This window comes from Pelodiscus sinensis, chromosome 11 (assembly GCF_049634645.1).
Source record: "Pelodiscus sinensis isolate JC-2024 chromosome 11, ASM4963464v1, whole genome shotgun sequence".
In the NCBI taxonomy this organism is placed as follows: domain Eukaryota; kingdom Metazoa; phylum Chordata; order Testudines; family Trionychidae; genus Pelodiscus; species Pelodiscus sinensis.
Window position 1 is genome coordinate 27,116,993 of NC_134721.1, and position 20,963 is coordinate 27,137,955.

At 44.1% G+C, this 20,963-nt stretch overlaps 1 protein-coding gene across 5 annotated transcripts in view; it reads left to right on the forward strand.

Annotated features, from left to right (window-relative positions):
* ASB14 (ankyrin repeat and SOCS box containing 14) overlaps window positions 1–18,149 on the forward strand; it is a 33,618-nt gene extending 15,469 nt beyond the window's left edge. For all 5 annotated transcript variants that reach the window (XM_075938870.1, XM_075938867.1, XM_075938868.1 and 2 more), the window contains 3 exons: window positions 1,769–2,312; window positions 14,391–14,544; window positions 15,587–18,149. In XM_075938870.1, coding sequence (XP_075794985.1) covers window positions 1,769–2,312; window positions 14,391–14,544; window positions 15,587–15,765 — 877 coding nt within the window. In that variant the 3' untranslated portion in view covers window positions 15,766–18,149. The remainder of the gene's footprint in view (window positions 1–1,768; window positions 2,313–14,390; window positions 14,545–15,586) is intronic.
* The last annotated feature ends 2,814 nt before the right edge of the window (window positions 18,150–20,963 follow it).

Below are 20,963 nucleotides of genomic sequence, written 5' to 3' on the forward strand. Positions count from 1 at the left end.
TAAAACTAAACCAATGAGAGGGTCAATGGAGGCAGCTGTCCTGGGCCTCAGAGCTCCCAGTTGCCACTGCTGCTACTGCAGCAGTGATGGCAGCCAGAGCCCCAGGCCCTTTAAATCACTGCTTGAGCACTATGCAGGTTATCTGGGGCAGATGTGGTGTTCTCCAGGCAGCACTGACGGCTGCCTAGCCCCAACCCATCCCTTCTGGGCCTGGAAAAAGGATCCACTCCACCTTGCCCAGGGGATTAAAGAGGCTGTCGGCCCCATTGAGGGTGGATAGTTGGTTATCATGTAATTGTCAGAGGTTAAGGCCAGTGCAGATGTCTAATATGCCAGGGTACTTATTCAGTAGTAAATTAACATTACAGGCAGTCCCCAGGTTACGTACAAGATAGGGACTGTAGGTTTGTTCTTAAGTTGAATCTGTATGTAAGTTGGTACTGGCATCCAGATTCAGCCGCTGATTCTGGACACCAGTTCTGACTTACATACAGATTCAACTTAAGAACCCCAGGCGTCCCCAAGTCAGCTGCTGCTGAAACTGATCAGCAGCTGATTCCAGGAAGCCTGGGGCAGAGCAACTCTGCCTCGGGCTTCCTGTAGTCAGCCGCTGGTCAGTTTCAGCAGCGGCTAACTTGGGGACACCTGGGGTAGAGCAGCTCGGGTGCTGCTGGGTTGGTCCAGTAGCGCGGCCGCTCCTCGGCGCTACTGGACCAACCCAGCAGCACCCGAGCTGCTCTGCCCCAGGCGTCCTGATTCAGCCACTGCTGAAACTGATCAGCAGCGGCTGAATCAGGACTCCTGGGGCTGAGCAGCTGGGGTGCTGCCGGGTTGGTCCAGTAGCACCAAGGAGCGGTGCTGCGGGACCAACCGGCAGCGCCCCACCTGCTCTACCACAGGCCCCGGGCTTTGCTCCACATCTCCCTGGTCTGCTGGGGGGGGCACTAGCTGTGTCCCCCCCCCCCCCCCCCGCAGCAGACCAGAGAGACGCGGAGCAAAGCCGCGGAGGACCTGGGCCGGACCGCAGCGCTTCCAGATCAGCGCCGCGGTCCAGCCCGGGTCCTCCGCGGCTTTGCTCAGCGTCTCCCTGGTCTGCAGACCAGGGAGATGGTGAGCAAAGCGGCGCAGGACCCGGGGCCGGACCCGCGGCCGCTTCCAGATCAGCTGGGAGCGCCGCGGGTCGGGTCGGGTCCTGCGCGGCTTTGCTCAGCGCCTCCCTGGTCTGCAGACCAGGGAGGCGCTGAGCAAAGTGGCGTAGGACCCGGGGCCGGACCCGCGGCCGCTTCCAGATCAGATGGAAGCGCCGCGGGTCGGGCCGGGTCCTACGCCACTTTGCTCAGCGCCTCCCTGGTCGACCAGGGAGGCGCTGAGCAAAGCCGCGCAGGACCCGGCCCGACCCGCGGCGCTTCCAGCTGATCTGGAAGTAGCCGCGGGTCCAGCCCCGGGTCCTGCGCCGCTTTGCTCCCCGTCTCCCTGGTCTGCTGGCTTCCGCAGCAGACCAGGGAGATGGGGAGCAGCTTTTCTCGCCCCGGAGGAGGCGGGCGGCGGGACCAGGCGTCCCGCCGCTCGAGTCCTCTGGGGAGAGAAAATCCCCGTTTGTAACTGCGGATCCGACGTAAGTCAGATCCGCGTAACTCGGGGACTACCTGTACTATCAGCCAAGAACAGAATTCTGTAACCCAAGATACAAGTAACAAATACTGCAGCACTGAGAAGTTCAAAGGTTTGTCCTAGATACTATAAAAATTCCTTCGTTTTTTTTCTGCAGAGCTTTAAAGCAATTAGCTTCTGTTACTGATTATGCTGCCATTAAGAAGAGCGGGATAAGTCCAGTTCATTCAGCAGCAGCAGGAGCACATCCTCAGTGCCTGGAATTTCTTCTCAAATCTGGGTTTGAAGCCAATTTCATGTTGCATGAGAGGGTTTGCAAAGGCTATGATGACCAGAGGAAATCAGCTTTATATTTTGCTGTCTCAAATGGGGATATTTGCTCAACTCAGCTACTTCTGGATGCTGGAGCCCTGCCAAATCAAGATCCCATTAAGTGCCTTCAGATAGCCTTGAGAATGAGCAACTATGAGCTAATCAATCTACTGCTTAAGCATGGGGCCAACGTAAATTATTTCTGCAGAGTGAACACAACGCATTTCCCCTCAGCTCTGCAGTATTCTTTAAAAGATGAAATTGTGTTAAGAATGTTGCTGAATTATGGATACGATGTGTACCGCTGCTTTGATTGTCTTCATGAAGACAACATTCATTCCCAATATGCCTTTGAAGGCTGGACTCCTTCTGTTATCAAAGACAACATGGTAAGTACTTCACTAGACATTTTATGTCACCGTTTTGTTGCCACTATTCTTCTAGAAATAACATAAATTTACTTTTTTATCGATGTATTATAATGAAATATAGTTTGCTAATATAGCATGTTTGGGATTAAAGTAAAGTATTGTGCAGACTTTATACATAAAGGAAGTAGACAGAGTTCTGAAGATAAACTGTGATAGTAAATTTGAATGTGAAGCCCTGTATATAATAACAAATTATTACAATAAAATAGTTTTAAAGACTCAAAGTCCAGACAATGTGAATTATGAGACCTGTATAAGCAAATGATAGTCTGGCTACCATAAAAACCATTTTTATCCATGAGCTGACAGTGTAGAGTAACTAAGAATATAGTTCACACCTGATGATCCAGTATAAACATTAAAACCCAATGTATGCAGAAATGTCTATTTTAAACATGAATTCCAAGGAAAATACCTTCTTTATAATATACATGGAGACCATCATCACAACATGGGTGTGCACATGCTTCATGTGCTTGGGAATGGAAAATTCTTGCTAGCAGTGTCTGTTGATCTGTGCCCGCACCTTCATGCTCCAAACTGAGGACATAAGTAAGGGGTTGTGCGGGTAGACTGCCTCTCCAGTTGCTTTCTATGGCCTGTAATGTGAGGTAGAACTCCTTTGCTATGTGTAGCATTCGTTAGCACTGCTTCTATTTGTAATTATCTGTAAATAAGTATTAGATAGTTTTTATAGTTAGTGTACTTTTAGGGCTCGTCTACCCCAGGACGCTTCAAAAGTTAATCTGATTGAACGAAAGGTATGAATTTAAAAGTGGATTAATTAAACTGCACTAATTCTGAGTGGAGATTCTCAGAACCTGGCCTTATTTAATTTTACTTTTGGGTTTGTCTAAAATTTGAACATTTAGTTTGCAGCAAACTAAGGTGTGAATCTACTGCTGATGCTCATTAACAGTTTGTTAGCTTGTTTTGATTTAGTCCATTTCAGGAAGGACTAGATCAAAGTGAACCAGCAGATTGTTCATGTGGACTTCGTTGATGTGCATTGATAGTCTGTCTCAAACTTAAGAGTCAAACCCCCATTTTGTCATAAACAAATTCTTTATGTAAACAAGTCGGTGATGGTGCAGTTGAGCTGCACTAGAATAAAAGAGGTAGAGGGGTTGTTTCAGGAGCCAATCAGAGGGAGGCTAAAGGCAGCCTATCATGGTCAGGCTAAGCCCTATAAAATGGGCTGCTGGGCACAGAGAGCTCAGTGCCATTCCAGCTCTGGAAAGAGATGGACAATGCTGCCTAACAAATAGGTACCTGGAACAAAGCAGTGCTGGGAGAAGCCAGGGCTCCAGTTTGATGAACTCCTGAGCTCAGATATTGTCTTAGGTCAGGTCTGTACTCACTGTGCCAGAGGCTGATCTTCTGGTGTTCAATTTAGTGGTTCTAGTTAAAATCAAACATTGAGGGCAGCTCTGGCCAGTGCCAGTTCTCCTGGCAGTCACGAGGAATAAGGACAGCTGTTTGATGCTTTTGACTCCCTCTATGAAGACAGCGCCAAGCTTCGTCTCCAGTCTTTTTAAACACAAGATCACTTTTTCAATTTAAGTGCAATGTAAGATCTACCTCAAACCAAATACCCTTGCCCCATTTCCTTCCTGCCCCTTCTTTGAGGGCCTCACTCTGCTCACTCCATCCCCTTCCTTCCCTATCCTCACTCACTTTCACGAGGTAGGGGTTGAGGGGTGCAGGCTCTGGTCAAGGAGTTTGGAGTGTGGGAGGGCTTTGGGCTTAGCCTAGGGTGGGGGATTGGGGTCCAGGAGGGGTTTCAGGGTGCAAGCTCTAGGAAGGAGTTTGGGTGCAGGGGGACTCACGTTGGGGGCAGGAGGTTGGGTGTAGGAGGAGGTGCAGGGCAGGGACAGTCAAAAACCAAAAGTAACACACTTTGCAAGCAGTAAAAGAAGTAACACTACCCCACCATGTATGTTTTGGTATGGGAGCTGAGAGGGAAGGATAGTGTGTGTTTGTGAGAATGACAAACACAAACAGTGTATGAGTGACACAGATTTGTATTGCAAGCTCCCTCCATCCCCTTTTCTCTGTGTGGAGATAGGATACAGCAGTGGGGGAGGAGGAAGAGGGACTCCCTGACATCAACGCCCCCCCCCCCTCCTTCCCACACCCTGCACAACAAGCAGGAGCCTCTCAAGTGGCATCTCCAGTGTAGAAGGCAGGAGCAGCATGAGAGTAGGTGGAGGTGCACCTGAAGTGCTAGCACTTGATAGCTTGCTGGCCAAACTAGTCAGGCTCACCAGTCAGAGGCTCCAAGATCTACTGGTAGATCCCAATCTACTGGTTGGTGACCAATGGCTTAAGGTATGGCAACTCCAGCTATGTATTTTACATAGCTGGATTTGAGTACCTTAATCCAATATTCCAGGCCTAGTGTAGACCTAGCCTGCAGGACCTGAGAGGATACTACAGCTGCAGAGGGCTGGACAGGGAAAAGAAATAGGTAGCAGGCCCACCCCCTTGTCAGGGATGAGCATGACCAATTCTGACTGTAATTGGCCTCTGAGGCAAGAGGTGAGTTTTAGGGTATCTGTTCCCCAAAGGAGAGGAACCCAGGGAGGGGTCACCACCAGACAACAATAGCCAGGGGAAGGGGTGCAAAGATGGAAATGCGCACGAGGAGCATGGGGCCAGTAGGGGACTCAAGCAATCCCTCGCTGGCCCCATCTGCCCATTTCAAAAGCAGGGCTCGTGGGAACAGCGGGGAACTGCTTGAGTCCCCCATTGGCCCTGTATTCCTCGTGCACGCTTTGCTTCTGAAATATATAAGAGCCCCTCTCTTGCTAAATTTCATAAGTGCCCTGCCCCACCACATGGAGACAGTGTTGGGAGGAACCAGCTTTTAAGATGGCTCCCCCAGCACTGGCTTCGGCTCTCCCACTTGCTGCCTCTGTCTGATAGAGGCAGCAATGGGGGGGAGAAAGCGACTAGTCATGTCTCTAGTCAACTATAGTATATGCTTATCAGATAGTCAACTAGACACTTACATCCCTAATACGATCTGAAAGCTAGAACATAATAAGGCTCATAGAACTAGTTCCTCTCCAACATAGGGTGAAAGAATTTTATTGAAGATCATTCCCAAGACGAGAGGCGGCTTGGGATCCATTCTAAATATCGAACAGTTGAACATTTTCATCCGTCTTTTGAGATTCAAAATATTTATGCTGCCTCCTTGATTTCCTCACTTAACAAGGGCAGGTTGGCTTGATTTAATTCACACCTCTTGATTTATATAGTCAGTTCTTGAGGCCTGAAAGTGTTTCCTACCTTTCATTGAGACCTCACATGTCCAAGTCACATCTGACAACAGAATACTACATCAGCAAACCAGGGGGAGCAAGGTCTTTGCATAGAAACAGTCAATCTGTAGAGTAAATGTATCTGCTCCCAGATCATCCTATCAGCAATACATCTCCCAGGGGTATACAGCATGTTAGCAGACAGCCCTCTCCATGGATCATGAATGGCAGCTACACGAGTTGGTAGTATAGGACATAGTTCAGCAGTGGGGTTTCCCATCTTGGAACCTCTTTGCATCTGAGAAATAATAGGAAATTCCTGATATACTGCTCCAGAGGGAAGACATATCTAGTTCAATGTTTGGGTCCACTAAGGTAGATTTTCCCATCCATTCTTTTCTTACCTTGAGTTCTGCTGACTATCAAGTAACAGGGAGTATTTGTGATATTGATTGTTCCCATATTTCCAAGACTATTCTAGTTTGCCAGCAGTCTCCAGATGTCAGCATTACCATCTGAATTCAACTCTTCCTGGATCTTGTGACCCAGGACAAAGACATGCTCAAATATCTCACACCGGAATCCCTTGTGGGGATTAAATGGATGACAACCTAGAAAAGGTATATTTGGAGGTAGTATAATCCATCCTTAGGATTCCACAGAGAAGTTCTACACAGCGAAGTGGGAAAAGTTTTCCATGTGGTACCAGCATTTTCCAATAACCTAAGAGGGTGCTGACATCCCTACCATTTTGAACTACCTTCTCTCCTTAAAAACTTCAGGATTATCTCTGCTCTCTGTAAGTGCACTTAGCAGCTATCCGTGCCTTTTGTCTCTGGAGACCAACCACTTGATCTTTATCCATCCCGTTACAGTATGCTTTCTAAAAGGTCATCAGAATCTTTCCTCCAATAATGAAACTTCCTCCATATGGTAGTTGAAAGTGTAGACCTGTAAAGCATTAACAAAGGCTGTTCAAACTCTTGGCTTCATACTCCTTAGTTCAGTTGTCAATGAAGGTTGTCTCTCTGGTTATCATCACCTCATCAGGAAAAAAGGGTAAACTGGGGGGGGCCTTATGGCTGATCTGCCTTACATAATTTGCCATAGGGACAAAGTTTCCCTGAGATAACTTTGGGGGTCAATTTTGGGTGTAATCTCAGAATACCATGTAAATCATATTGCTCACCTGCTCAGTTTCCTCCAGTAGCCAAATGGTACCCATAGTCTAGGATCAGATGGAGAGAGGCCACGTAGGGATTGACCTGTGTCCATTAGCACCAGTACGCGAACTATTTCCATTTATGCAGGTTGAGTCTTTCAAGTGGATGGCCTTCTACTATGGAGGAGGACAGTTCTCACTTGTTCTGAACATTGGGATTTGGCACCCAGGAAACCATAGAGAAGTCAGGCATGAAGGTATAGGCGGTCAAGTAGTTTGCCCCCGTTTTGAGACAGAAAGTCGTGTTGAGATAGTAGTGGGAGAAGTGGCTTGACTGACAGGAACCAAGGTACAGGAATCAAGTTTGTCTGGTCCATGATGGGATTATTAAAATGACTCGAGCTGTGTCTAATCGAATTTTGTGCAGGATCCTGGGAATAGTGGGACTGGGGGAAAATGCGTAGGGTAGAGGTTTGTTCCAGACTATTAGGAACTCATCGCCCATGGATCCCTCGCCCAGTCCTGCTTGAGAACAAAATCAGCAACACTTGGATTTGTCCTTGGTTGCCAAAAGATCTATTACGGGGTAGTCTCACCTGCGGAAGATAGATTCCATAACCATGGGGTGTTATTCCAACTTGTGATCTGTAAAACTGTGACTCAGAGTATCTGCCATGACACGGTTGACTCCATGTAAGATGATTCGAAGACAATTCCACGCTGGATGCATCAAAGATGGATAGCTTCTGCACAAAAGGATCAAGAGTGCGCACTGCCCTGCCTATTTATATAGAACATGGTCATTGTGTTGTCTGTTAGGATCCGTACAGCGCAGTTTGTAATGGTGGGAGCAAAGTATCTGCATGCATTCCTGACCATTCGGAGTTTGAGAAAATTGATGTGTAACAGCTTCGTGCGATGACCACCTTCCCTGCACTGTGTGTTGTTGTACGTTGCTCCCCATCCTGTTAATGAGGCATCTGTGGTAATTTAAACTTATGGTTTGGGCTGCAGGAAGGGAACTCCTCCGAGGAGGTTGTGGTGTGCAGTCCACCACTTGAGAGAGTCTAGTACATGTGCCGGGACAGTGACTTGCTTCCTGAGAGAGTATTGAGTAAGGCTTGTAGTCAGCTAGTGCTCCATAGCGCGGAAATGTAGATGTGCATAGTGGGCAACATATGTAGTAGCTGCCATGTGGCCCAGCAACTGGAGGCAGGTATGTACGGTAGTGACTACTCCAACCATGAATCCAAAGTGCATTGAATTGTTGGTTTGGTTAGGATGCCGGGGCTGATATAGAATCGAGGAGAGCGCCGATGAATTCCATGTCTTGAGTCAGTTCGCAAGTTGACTTCTGTTCATTTATGATGAGTCCACAGTAATCAAACAGGCATCTGGTTTTGGAGACCATTGTTACCAGATTTGTCCAATACTCTGGGGTATGCTCATTTATCGGGTTACTCTTATGGGACTGGGGGAAGGTTAACAATTCTATAGGTGTGCTGTTGGTGCTTACTTGTGCTCTCATATGGAGCTGAATTCTCCCTGCTGCCAAGTCCCCCTCCCACTGGAGCTCTCCTGCAAGAACTAGGTTCCTCAAGATGGGGTTCTTACCACCTTGACAACACACACAGACACACACACACCCACTACTCAGAGCACTGTCTGAGAGGACTGGGTACTCAGCATTCACAAGCTGACCCCCTCATATGTCCCTGGACTCAGCTGACTGGGTTTCACAGCAATGCCACACTGCACCCGCATATGCCTTTGGACTCCGTGGACTGGATTAAACAGCACTTTAAGCTGCCATCCTCATAAGCCCCCAGGTTCAGCACCCACTATCATCACTTTAAAACACAGTCATTCACTAGTAAATCACATGATGAGCAAACCCCACAGGATTTTGGGCACTACAGGGATCTTTTGCTTGGGTACAAGAAGCGTTGTTGCAGAACGAATGGGGAAGCCAAAACAACACCCCTTAAGGAAGAGTGAGCAAAAGAGGAAGAAAGAGAGAGAAGCAACCAGCTTAACAATGAAAGTTATTTATTTCTGAGTAGTGAATAGATATCAAAAAGTTACAATATTAAATCTAACAATTACAATATTAAATCTAAATTGAAACTGATTCCAAATGTTAGGTAACCATATAACAGTTTACAAAGGGCAGAGTCAGGAGGCTATGCTTAGAGAGATAGTTGATGGGAGGAAGAGAGAGCGAGAGAGAGACCTCACCACTCCACGGAGCTTGCACTGATCGGGGTTCCCAGATGATGATGGTAGCCGGGGGTCCAGAGGGCAAGAGAAAAGCAGAACAGAGCCCCCAGCATGATCAGACAGGAGATGAAGAAGTCTCAAGGGAACTGATGGGCTGTGTCTAGACTGGCAAGTTTTTCCGCAAAATCATCTGCTTTTGCGGAAAAACTTGCCAGCTGTCTACACTGGCCGCTTGAATTTCCGCAAAAGCACTGACGATCTCATGTAAGATTGTCAGTGCTTTTGCGGAAATACTATGCTGCTCCCGTTTGGGCAAAAGTCTTTTTCTGAAAAAACTTTTGTGCAAAAGGGCCAGTGTAGAGATTTGTTTTCCGCAAAAAAGCCCTGATCGCGAATATGGCAATCGGGGCTTTTTTGCGGAAAAGCGCATCTAGATTGGCCACGGACGCTTTTCCGTAAAAAGTGCTTTTGTGGAAAAGCGTCCTGCCAATCTAGATGTGTTTTTCCGAAAAAACTTTTCCATTAAAAGCATTTCCGGAAAATCATGCCAGTGTAGACGTAGCCATGCAGTTTAAGTCCAGGTATCAGAACAGTTTTTCTTGGGGCAAGGATAGGCGTTTTTATAGGGATAGTTCAAAGAGAAAGAGGAGAAACAATAGAGACTGATCACCCCTGGTTATGGGTGATGTTCCTTGAACAAGCTCACAATGCAACTAGGCAGTTTCAGTATTTTAGATGTCAATAGGATCGTTACTAGAATTGGTCTGATAATGACTAATTTGGGTGTGAGCAGGCATGGGTTCATTAGCATCTGGAGCAGGGATTTCCCATCAGGCAGTGCTTCTCTGCTTTTGGTGTCCCATAGTTCACTGCGGTTCTTGTCTTGGAAGAGCTGCTCTCCATTCTGTATGCTAATGCGATGTCCATCTGTTCCATCTTTAATGCAGATGAGGCTGGGGTGTTTCCCTAATTGTATCACCCTTGTCTGAAGCAGTTTAGGTGTGTTTTCCCTGTCCTTTTCATTGCTTTGTCTGATTCCAGCAAAGGCTTAGGGGAAGGGGAGGGGGGGAGATGGTTTTCCATGAATGTCACTCCCTAGCTCCCAAAAGCACAGGGCTGGTAGGTAACACCATCTCATATGTCGCCGCTCGTGATCGACCCATGATGAGGCAATCATTGAGATACAGAAAAATGACGACCCCGTTGCCTAAGATAAGCTGCCGCAACTGCGAGTACCTTTGAGAAAATGCGGGGGGCCAAAGAAAGTCTGAAGGGGAGAACCGTATGCTGAAAATGGTCATCCCCAACCATGAAACGGAGGTAACATCTGTATGAGGGCTGTATCGTGATGTGGAAGTATGCATCTTATAGGCCAAGGGCTGCAAGCCAGTCCCCCCTGTCCAGTGTGACCATGTTGTAACATTGTTTGCACAGGAATTTGTTTAGTTTGCCAAGATCCAAAATCAGTCATATGCTTTTGGGTGAGAAAGTAGGTCAAATAGAACCCTCTTCCTTTGTAGGGTTTGGGTACCCTCTCTACTGCACCTATCTAGAGGAGGTGGTCAATTTCTTGCCTGAGAAGAGTCTCGTGAGAGGGGTCCCTGAAGAGAGCCAGGAAAGGTAGGGAGGTGGGGGAAATAACGTGAAGGTATGAAGTATCCCGTGTGGATGATCTCTAGCACCCATCGATCTGATGTTACTGAATCCCAGTGTTGGAAAAAGAGGCGTAATCTGTGGGAAAAGATGCATTTCTGGCTTGTTAATACTGGGGGTACATCTAGACTACAGGCTTTTGTCAACAAGTTTTGTTGACAGAAACTGTCGACAAAGAGCATCTAGACTACATCCAGTTCTGTCGACAAAGCAAGCCGCTTTGTCGACATGACAGTGTAGATGCAAAGGACAGTGTAGATGCAATAACGCCTTCTGTCGACAAAAGGCATTATTCCTCATAGAATGAGGTTTACAGCTGTTGACAGAACTCAGCAGCAGTGTAGACACAGGTATAGTTTTGTCGACAAAACCCTGTAGTCTAGACACAAGGTGGATGGTTGGGGAGGTCGGGCAAACCCTCAACCAATTCCTCAAATCTGCTGTTTGGTGGTCTGTGATCTGGAGAAGCGTGCTTGAGGTGGGCGCTTCCTCTGGGGCCGCGCTGCCTGGATTAGTTGTACTTGTATGCTCTTTGCTGAGGGCGGTTGTAGTAGCTGTACTTATTTCTGTTGTAAGGGGTGTGCTTCTTTCTCTGGTATGGTGGTGTGTACATGCCAAGGGTGCGAAGCGTGGTGCGAGAGTCCTTGCTGCTGTGAAGGATCTCTCCTCTGTGTTCGCTGTGAACAGCTTTTGTTTATCAAAAAGGAGGTCTTCCAATTTAATCTGTAGCTCTTTTGGCACCTCTGCTGCATGTAACTATGAGGCTCTCCTCATCATGACAGCAGTTGCCGTTGCTCTGGCCACCATGTCAGCAACATCTATGGCTGCTAGTAGAGAAGTACAGGCAATAGTGTGTCCCTTGTGGATGATCGCCCTGAGAATGGGCTTCTTGGAAGCAGGCAGATATTCCATGAGCTCAGCCATCTTAGAGTAATTGTCGAAGTCATGATTAGCTAGCAGTGCAGAATAGTTTGCTATTCTAAGCTGCAGTGTGGCTGATGAGTAGGTCTTCCTGCCAAAGATGTCTAGCTTCTTGTACTCTTTTTCATTGCTTGCAGATTTGATCTGGGAAGCCTTGTAGTGTTGGTTCGCTGCATCTACCACCAGTGAGTTTGGCTGGGGATGGGAAAGAAGAAAATCCAGGTCCTTGGGGGAGGAGGGAGACAAAGTACTTTGTCCCCTTTTTGCAGGTTGGTTGGATGGAGGCAGGTGTCTGCTAAATGTTGTCAGATACCTCCATTATTGCCCCATCAATAGGAAGAACAATCCTTCCTTGAGAGGATGGGCTAATGTTCTTTAGGAAGCGATATAGTTTCTTTTTTACTTCTTGGAGTTGAACCTCCTGGATGGTGGTTACTCTTAAAAAGGTCTTGGAATTGTCTGAGGTCGTCTGAAGAGTTTGATGTTTCTGGTACTACAGCATCCCCGACGGGTGGAGACGAATTATCTTCCAATGCCTGCTGGTCTTGTGTGACACTCCCCTCGTCAGGAATTTGACCCTTATCTTCTTCCAAGTCCAGCAAAGGTGGGAAGGTGTGAGATGGAGAGGCTGGTGGGAGTCTCCTAAGTGAGACAGTTGTGCCCCTTGGATGGTGTCTGTGTGGCTCCCTATAGTCCCACGGTGTCCACCTGGTAAAGTAGTAGGGAGGAGGATGCTACCATTCTGGGTACCAATGAGAATAATGAGGTCTTTCATGGTACAGTACTGCTGAAATTGACGAGATGTAGTTGGGGATGAGTGTTTAGAGAAAACACTCTTCTGATCATATTCAGTAACTGCAACATCCCTCTGTGTCAACAGAGGTCTCGTGCCATGTGAGAATGAACCTGGAGAGTCAACTAACTGTGGGGGACCCCCTGGATGTGGGTCTGCTGAACGCTGTAGGTTTCAACTGTTAAGACAGAATTGGCTTCAGCTTGCGCTGTGCTCTTATGCTGCCACATCTGCACTATAGCCTCTGATGCGGAGGGCTTCTCTGCAGGTGATGGCTTAGGAGGTGGTGGTGCTGAGGATTAGCAGGCGGTTCAATGTTCCTTTGTGGCACTGAATGCTGCGGTGCCAGCTTCAGCGATGGAGCAGCTTCTGCCTGTGCAGTCTATGTGATGCTATTGACATGTGTGCCAGCTCCAAGCTAGTGTGAGTTACGGCTACGATGGCAGTCTTCGGTGCCGAGTGTAAGGTGTCCCCGGTGATCCGTCTGGGGGACGGCTTCTCTGGCAGTGAGCTAGCCAGAGAGACTCTTGCCCTGCTCTGTTTATGGGGCAATGGAGACACAGAGCTGCATTTCAGGTCTCCATGCTTTGCCAGTGGTTCGGGCTCATCTGATGGTTGCAGCGCCCTGTCAACTGAAATCATTTGGAGCCCCATTTCACGGTCCTTCCAGGCTCTGGCCTTGAGGCTCTTCCAATGGTCGCATTTTTGGGGGGCATGGGCTTCCCCCAAGCATCTTACATATGCTTCATGCCCGTCAGAGGCTGGCATGGGCTCATTACATTTTAAACATTTCTTAAAACTTGTAGGGCTGGGCATGCCGAGCGACGTTGACTCTCATGCTGCCTTATTCTCCTTTTCTCACTCTCTCTCTCTCTCTCTCTTTTTTTGAGAGAGAGAGAGAGAGAGAGAGAGTGAAGGCTGGGTATGAGAGGTATTAAAGTTGCCACCACTGCAGCTGTCCATCAGGACTGAGGCTAGGACAGCCTGTTCTTTCTGTTTGCTATTCATTCTTTGAAGCTGTAACTAGTAGTCAATTAAGGACAATAGCCCAGAAGGAAAAGGCAATTAAGCAACAAGTATGTGTGAAGAGAGAAAACGCCTGAGGCAAGAGAGATCAGAGCTCTCTATGTGACTGATGGCAGTTGAAGAGAAACTGAAGGGGTGGTTGGCCTGCCGCACGAGGCACCAAGCTCAGTGGCGCAAGACGCCTCCTAGGTGTGCGCAGCCCAAACTGTCAACTGCTAAGAAAAGCTGCGATGTGCAGTTCCAGGGACCACCCATCACCAACAATGGAGCACCCATTGGGACATCAAAGAACCATAATGTCCCTTGAACTGGAATGCCACGAAGCTGAAGCCTGAGCTGCCACTCATCCACCCCAATAACAATGCCTGCATTCAAACATGATTTAGGAGGAAGCAGCAGTACTCAAATACTTTAATGTGAAATTGCAGTTCAGACCACACAATGATCATGCCAAAGAAGGCCTCTATCAAAGAGAACAAACTATAAGCTTGACAGGTTTTTATATTATAATACAGGTTAAAAACATTACTTGAGGCAGTCTTTATGAATTGTTAAGCACTAAACCACACAAATTGTTTTGCTTCACAGTTCATCTTTATATTTTCATTAAAATACAATTATGTCTCACACCTACAAATGCGGGTGTACAGTTGGCACAAGTGTCTATTTGCAGTTCTAAAAACGTTTCCTTAAATAATTGTAACACATGAGTTTACTGATGTGCACATAACCTTCACTTCCAAATAATTTCATGATGGCTGTAAGCTAGTTCAGACAAACTTAAGAGACTAGCCATTGGTTTTTCATATTCTGTTTCTGAGGACTTATGTGAACTCTCTTACAACCAATCAACCCTCTGAGAGAGACAACACTCACCACTACTGGGGTTTTTTCCCCTGGGAATTTACTTACATTCTGCAAAAGAATTTGAAAGGGGGAGGTGAATCACAGAAATGTTATACTCTGAAATTTTCTTTTTTTCCATCTCTTAGTTCTGTGAAGTGATAACATTGTCATGGCTGAAGCACCTCTCTGGGAAGGTAGTGCGAGTGATGCTAGATTATGTTGATCATGTCAGCATCTGCTATAAGCTGAAAGCAGTTCTCAAGGAACAGACACTCTGGCCAGAAATCAATTCCATTTTGAGTAAGTGTCAGGTTTCTAGAGTTCTAAAACATCCAAAATGCTAAATGATACTACTTTTTGGCTTGCTTATTAGCTATATCATATTTGCAACACTGGACCAGATCCTCAAAAGTATTTAGATACCCACCTTTTATTGATTCATTGAGAATTAGGCTACTTTTCTGGGCCAGCATTGATTTGTCCTGCCCATCCTTGTAACAAAAATTAAACTTCAGATGAAAATAAAATTTTCAAATACAACAAGCCTTGGAAGTGTTTGCAATATAAAATAGTCACATCAGTAAGAATGTCACTTTGGGTGGTGAAAGAGTTTCCTGGTTACAAAACTGCAGTAGATTATATCTATTGATGCTTAATTAAATGCATATTGAGTCCACAGAACTATATATTTGTACTTTATGTTGCTTAGGACTAAAAGAAAAGGGTTTGTTCCTGCTTTATCACTGCTGCATCAAACACTGTTCTTTATATAAAGCAATTCAATACACTGGCAATTTCTTTCAAATTACATTATTTTAGTCTAGTCACATAGAGCTGTTAGCTCATTTGGCCCCCTTATTTTTTTCTTAATAATGAATGCAAGTGCTGTTAAAAAAAAATAAAGGGGCAAGAATGATTGCTGCATAATAGGGAAAAGTTAACACACTAACCATTCCTTGTAATCTTATTACTCTTCTTCTTCTGTGCCTTTCTGAGGCAACAGACAATCCATTTTTGTTTCAGGCCTAAATTACCCTTGGCCAAAGCTTTTCTTCAAACTTTAGTTAATTTGTGTTTCAAGCTTCAATTTACAGAGACTAGGCTAATGGCTCAGTTAATGGCTTTTCCAAAAATGTTACTTTTATGGATTTGGTGATCACTTACCAGGGAACAGATCCTGATATCTTGACAAGTGCAAGCTTACTCCCAGAAAGCCCCACTGTGATTTCAATGAATGTGTTCAAAGCTAAAGTTTCTCAAATGTTGCTTAGGGCTCTCAGGGAAAGTAAATATCTTGTTTCTTATTTGATTGGTAAAAAAACAAATTTTCTTTCTTTTTAAGCAAATCCACGTTCTTTGAAACATCTTTGTCGTCTGAAGATTCGGAAATGCATGGGCCATTTGCGTCTGCGTTGTTCTGTCTTCATGACATTCCTTCCACTGCCCAATCGTTTGAAAGAATATATCCTGTACACAGAATATGATCTTTATGGACAAAGAAATGTGATAGGAACCCAGTAATCCAACTGCACAGAATTATAGTCCTGTATTTTGGGGAGAGTATTTTAATGGATTAAGATTGTAATATATGTAGTTCTTTTCATCTACTGGGATTTTTCATTTCTAAAAACCAGCCAATTACCATGGTGAAAATTTTTCTGGATAAAAAGGAAAAAATATAGTACAGAGTAAGTACTGATAACCCAACATATAGTCCTCATAGCATAAAAAGCATCAAGGATTTAACAGAAGCAATTAAAAAGTAAGGGCAATAATATTTTAGAGCTATCTAGCATAAATGTTTAGGGCAGCATTTTGAAACAGATGGAATGGGAAATGTCATTCAAGAGGTATGATTCAGGTTGTAAGAAGGAGTTCAGATTCTTCTCCAAATGCCTTGGGTCTGCACATCTGGGCTGAAAACTCTTTTAAAACTTCTACATCCTGCTTCTGGCTGTTAGGACAATATTGTGGTCCAGCCTTCATTGCAATATTTTAATTTGAGTAGAACTAAAGAGAAGCAAAGCCACAGTCGCCCTTAGAAATGATAGGGCCCATTGCAAATGAGCCCTCCCCACAATGTAGCGTTGCCAGAGGGTTTGGGGCTTCCCCCATGCAAGTTCTGCTGGGAGCATGGGACTTTGTCACTCTCTCCCTCATACAGCTTCCAGTAGGGTTCAGGGACTTCCCTGGGGCCTCCTCTCCACTGCCAATCTAGCAGCAGTGAGCCGTCACTAGCAAGTTGCTGCTGGCTGAGAGGAGCATGTGAGGGAAGGAGGGAGACGTCCTGAAGCAGACAGGAGAGAGCAGCTTCAGGGAACGGTCAGAGAGGAACCAGCAGAGGCATATCCTCAGGCACACAAGAACACGCAGCTGCGTAGGAATATCCAAAATTTGGGTTTGTATGCTGCTGCATATTTTGCATATGCCGAGGGGATGGCCCTGAGCCAAGGCATTTCCCCCTGCTCCCAACCATGAAGAGCTGGGAGAAATGTTTGAAATGTTTTGACTTATTAAGGTTTGTTATTTAGTGAATACTGTCCTCTGGTCAATCACTGCAGCATGGGAAGGAAAGGCAATGTTGCTATATACTGAATAGTACTTCATATATACTTACGTAGTAATTATCAATTTGCATGCTCATATAGTGCATTATGTAACTAAACATTTCCTTACATTTCTCAAAGTTAGGAATAGTTCCAAGTGTGCAAAATACTGCAGAAGAAACGAACAGTGGATATGTAAAAGTAAGCAGTTCAATAAACATGATGGCATTAATAGTATTTATTTTTTCATGAGTTTATATTCAGGTAAGTATAGAGTTTTATTTATACATGCAACTGTATCACTCAAGTTACACAATTCAAAAGCCCATTTTTCCCCCAGAAAAATCTATAAACTTTATAAAATACAGATTGGACTAATATGTTATTATCGTTGCTTCTTACATGGTGCCTACTCAAGTACTGAATAAAACTAATAAGTGGGTGGGAAATATGCATTAGTATCTGTATTAATAGGTCTGAAGTTCTAAACCTTTCAGGTTGTGCTGGTATAATTTCTGTACCCATCAATTCTGTTCATTTACATAACCACAGTTCTTTAGAAAGTGCTATATATGCATATGACAAAGCTAACAAGATATGCATTAAAACAGCCAGCTAATGTACCAATGATATTTTCTATTACTGTTCAGTCCTTTATAGTTGCAAAAATAAATCAGCATCATGCCCCTCCATTTTCTTTTTATTAAGCACAATAAGTATTTCACTGGATATAATTGGGTAATGTTTCAAAATTATTGACAAAATTGAAATAGCTGAAGCCCTACATTGCCCACATATATCTGTGAAATTGTATATTTAGTGGGGGAAAAACAAAACCATACCAGTCAAGTGCCTTTTTTTTTTTGGAAGCAAACATCAGAAAAAAAGTCTTTGTGTTTTAAAGTAAGTCTAATTGAAATGAAGATTATTGTACAAAGCCAACTTTGAACTTTTTATTAGCGAACTTAAAATCACATTAACTGAAGCCCTGGCTAATACCTTCACACTCAGAAAAGTAGATATTAAAGCCAATTATCAAACTGACACTAGGTGTAACCATTTGAGAGTGATTGCTTTATTACAAATAGTCAGGGAGAAAGTTATAAGACTCTTAAAAACATTGAACAATTTCTTATATATCACTAGAACAAGACCAAGCCAGTACATTATGATAAGATTTTGACCAATCCACAACATTACAAAATCCTTTGTTTGAATATAGACATCATTATGGAACATCAATGCAGGCACAATGGTATGGTGACGTTATTTTCATGATCAATTAGACATCACTGTAAGCAGAAGAAAGTTACTTTATTTCATGTAAAGAACTTTGGGCAGTCTAGTAAACAAAAGAGATTTTGTGAAAGAGTAAGGGACAGAAAGAGAAAAAAAAAGAGTCAATTATGCACAATATTTCTTTCCTGGATTCACTTAATATGTTAAAGAGTTCTCTCTTAAAAACCCAAGTAAGATGCAGGCAAAGACTGAAAATGTTGTCTTTTTGTTTGTGTGTGAATTATGAAGGAATTCACTTGTAGGAGTTTTGATAAAAGAACTTTATAGACTTATTTTCACGTAGCAAATACTTAAAGACTTTTCTTTTGATGGGAACGGGGGTTGAAGGTTTAGAATACAGTGCATACTGTGATAATGAGGAGTCATTAAAACATTAATTCTGTAAATTTTGATCTACAACTCTTCAAATTATGCAAAAGTAAAAAACAGACCACATGTTGAACCTTTCTAATCTGGGACTCTCTGGTCTGGCAACATCTATGGTCTGGCATCCTTGGGGACGGAGCAGTGTATGTATAGGGGGGTGGGGTGGGATGGGGGAGGACACTATGGCAGCAGAATCATGGATGTTGCCAGACCAGAGAACCCCAGTGGCCAGTAGGGGAGCCAGGTTGACAGCAGGGTACCAGCGGCCGAAGACCCAGCTGGAGTTAGGAGAGGAGCCGGGCCAAGTGCCCTTGGGTCTTCATTGACCTCCCTAGCAAACTCCCTGGTTTGGGACTGGTCTAGTCCAGGGCAGTTGGACCAGGGAGGTCCAACCTGTACCTGTAGGTTAAGAGAAATGTTGTGTAATGTTTGAGATTATAGTAATTAAACAACCCTGTCTTCTTACACTCTGTGCAAATATCAATTCTAATTTATAAAAATAAACCTTAAACATAAACACAGGGTAAGTCCTGCTTATTTAAATGAATGTATACGTAGAGTAAATCTGCTGGCGACTCCAAATTACTTTGATTTACACTCATGTAATTGAGCACAATTGATTAGATTTCCTGGGGGGAGGGAGATCAGCTAATTGTTATTGTTAAAACAGAGTCAACTCTAGCCTCATGATTACTGAAAATGTTTCATCTCATTTTTAATTCCAGACCCAAGAAACCATGTAATAGAGTACACATGCAAATAAGTTTGTCTTAACTGACCGCATTCAGTTCCTTGCGGGCCAAAATTATGGATCTTTTAAGCTTGATTAGTATAGCAGTGTTAAAAGAGCAATTTTTCATGGCTACAATGGGCAAATATTCACAGTGTAACAGAACGTATTACATATCCAAAAACACCCAGCATAACATACCTGCAGAATGTATGTAACAACACCTGAAACATGAGAACATCCAGAGGTACTGGTTTGTCTGTCACACTTATTTCTTGGATAAAAACACTAGATAGTCACCCAAATAAAATATAAGCCTACAGTGTTGCAACAAGCATACTAACCACTTAACTAAAAAGTGATAATTATGAGGATAAAGTTTAGCAATAAAAAGATGGTTAGAATTAATCAACACTGTTGCCACAATGTATGTTTGTTAACTGGCATTTTTAAATCTATTTCTAGATAACTGAGCTTTAAAAGGCCCAACATATTGGTTTCACATGCTCCAGGGCCATGACTTTAGATGCTGTAGATAATATAATTCACCCAATGGCAGAAAGATGGGAGGTCAGAGTATTTATGAGAAAAAATGAACAAAGAGTTTCTAATAAATATTTCAATCTTATTCCAACATGCACTTTGATAGCAATCTACGAGCCATAGCAAAACACTAATGTAAGAAAAAACACGCCAAATTAGGTAACTTATGATCAGAGAGCATTTTGTTGTTTTTTTGTTTAATGTATAGATAAGAATCTCTGCATTCAGACCCCACTCAATCTTTGTCATTTATTGTAATTAAAAAAAAGTAGCAAAACCAATTCTCTCTAATGACTGAGTTATAAATTTTATACAAAATATTGTTCTAAAATCTGTTATATATGGAAAAACCACCTCCTACAGCTTCCAGAAGCTAACCTGAAACCACTGTTTGAAAGAAGCAGTTACACTGGAAACTTAACACACACATTCACACACGTTCTACAGTATAAAGTGCATTCCACAGGGTCAAATAGCTACTTTGACATAGGCTATATAACAATAAAGCTATAAAGTAATTCTAGCCTTCATAAAAACGAGGTGGCACCTTATTAATCTGCTTTATACCACAGAGCTGATCCATCCTTCAACTACTATTTACTAGTAATTGGCTTAGTTCTTCATCCTTCCATCTCCCTTAGCAGTGACTTCAGATCCCTTCCAGACTACATGTCAGTAGGCTCACTAACCCTACCTACTTACTCACTGCCACAGTACAGATACTGCTGCACAGAAAAATCTATACACAAGCTAGTCAACCTAACTAGCTTGAATGTTGATTCTGTGGCTAACAGTAATACTGAAAATAGCACAATGAGGATTCGGCACAGGTAGTACAAACCCAGCACACACCTAACGTATATACTCTGCTTGCTCACCCTGCCAGTCTTTGTACTCATGCTAGCTATATTCAAATTAAGTCAAGTAGGCTAGCCCCTGAAAAGCTTTTTTTGCTTTGTAGATATACCTTAAATGAGACCAGTCCCATGCCGATAGGATGACATGATTCAGAGAAAAAAAAAGTCTTTCTTAATTGCACTGTGGGTAAGGGAGACATGCAAAATTACCAGTACACATGCCACACACATAGGAGAGGCTTGGGTGGGTCTATTGGGTAACTGTAGCAAACCTCTCTTGGCTTTGAAGTAGTTTTGGATCACAGATCAAGACATTCTCTTCTCCAAGCACTGGCCTCTCTCACAACTTCACTCATTTCCATCTCTTCACTTTAATCT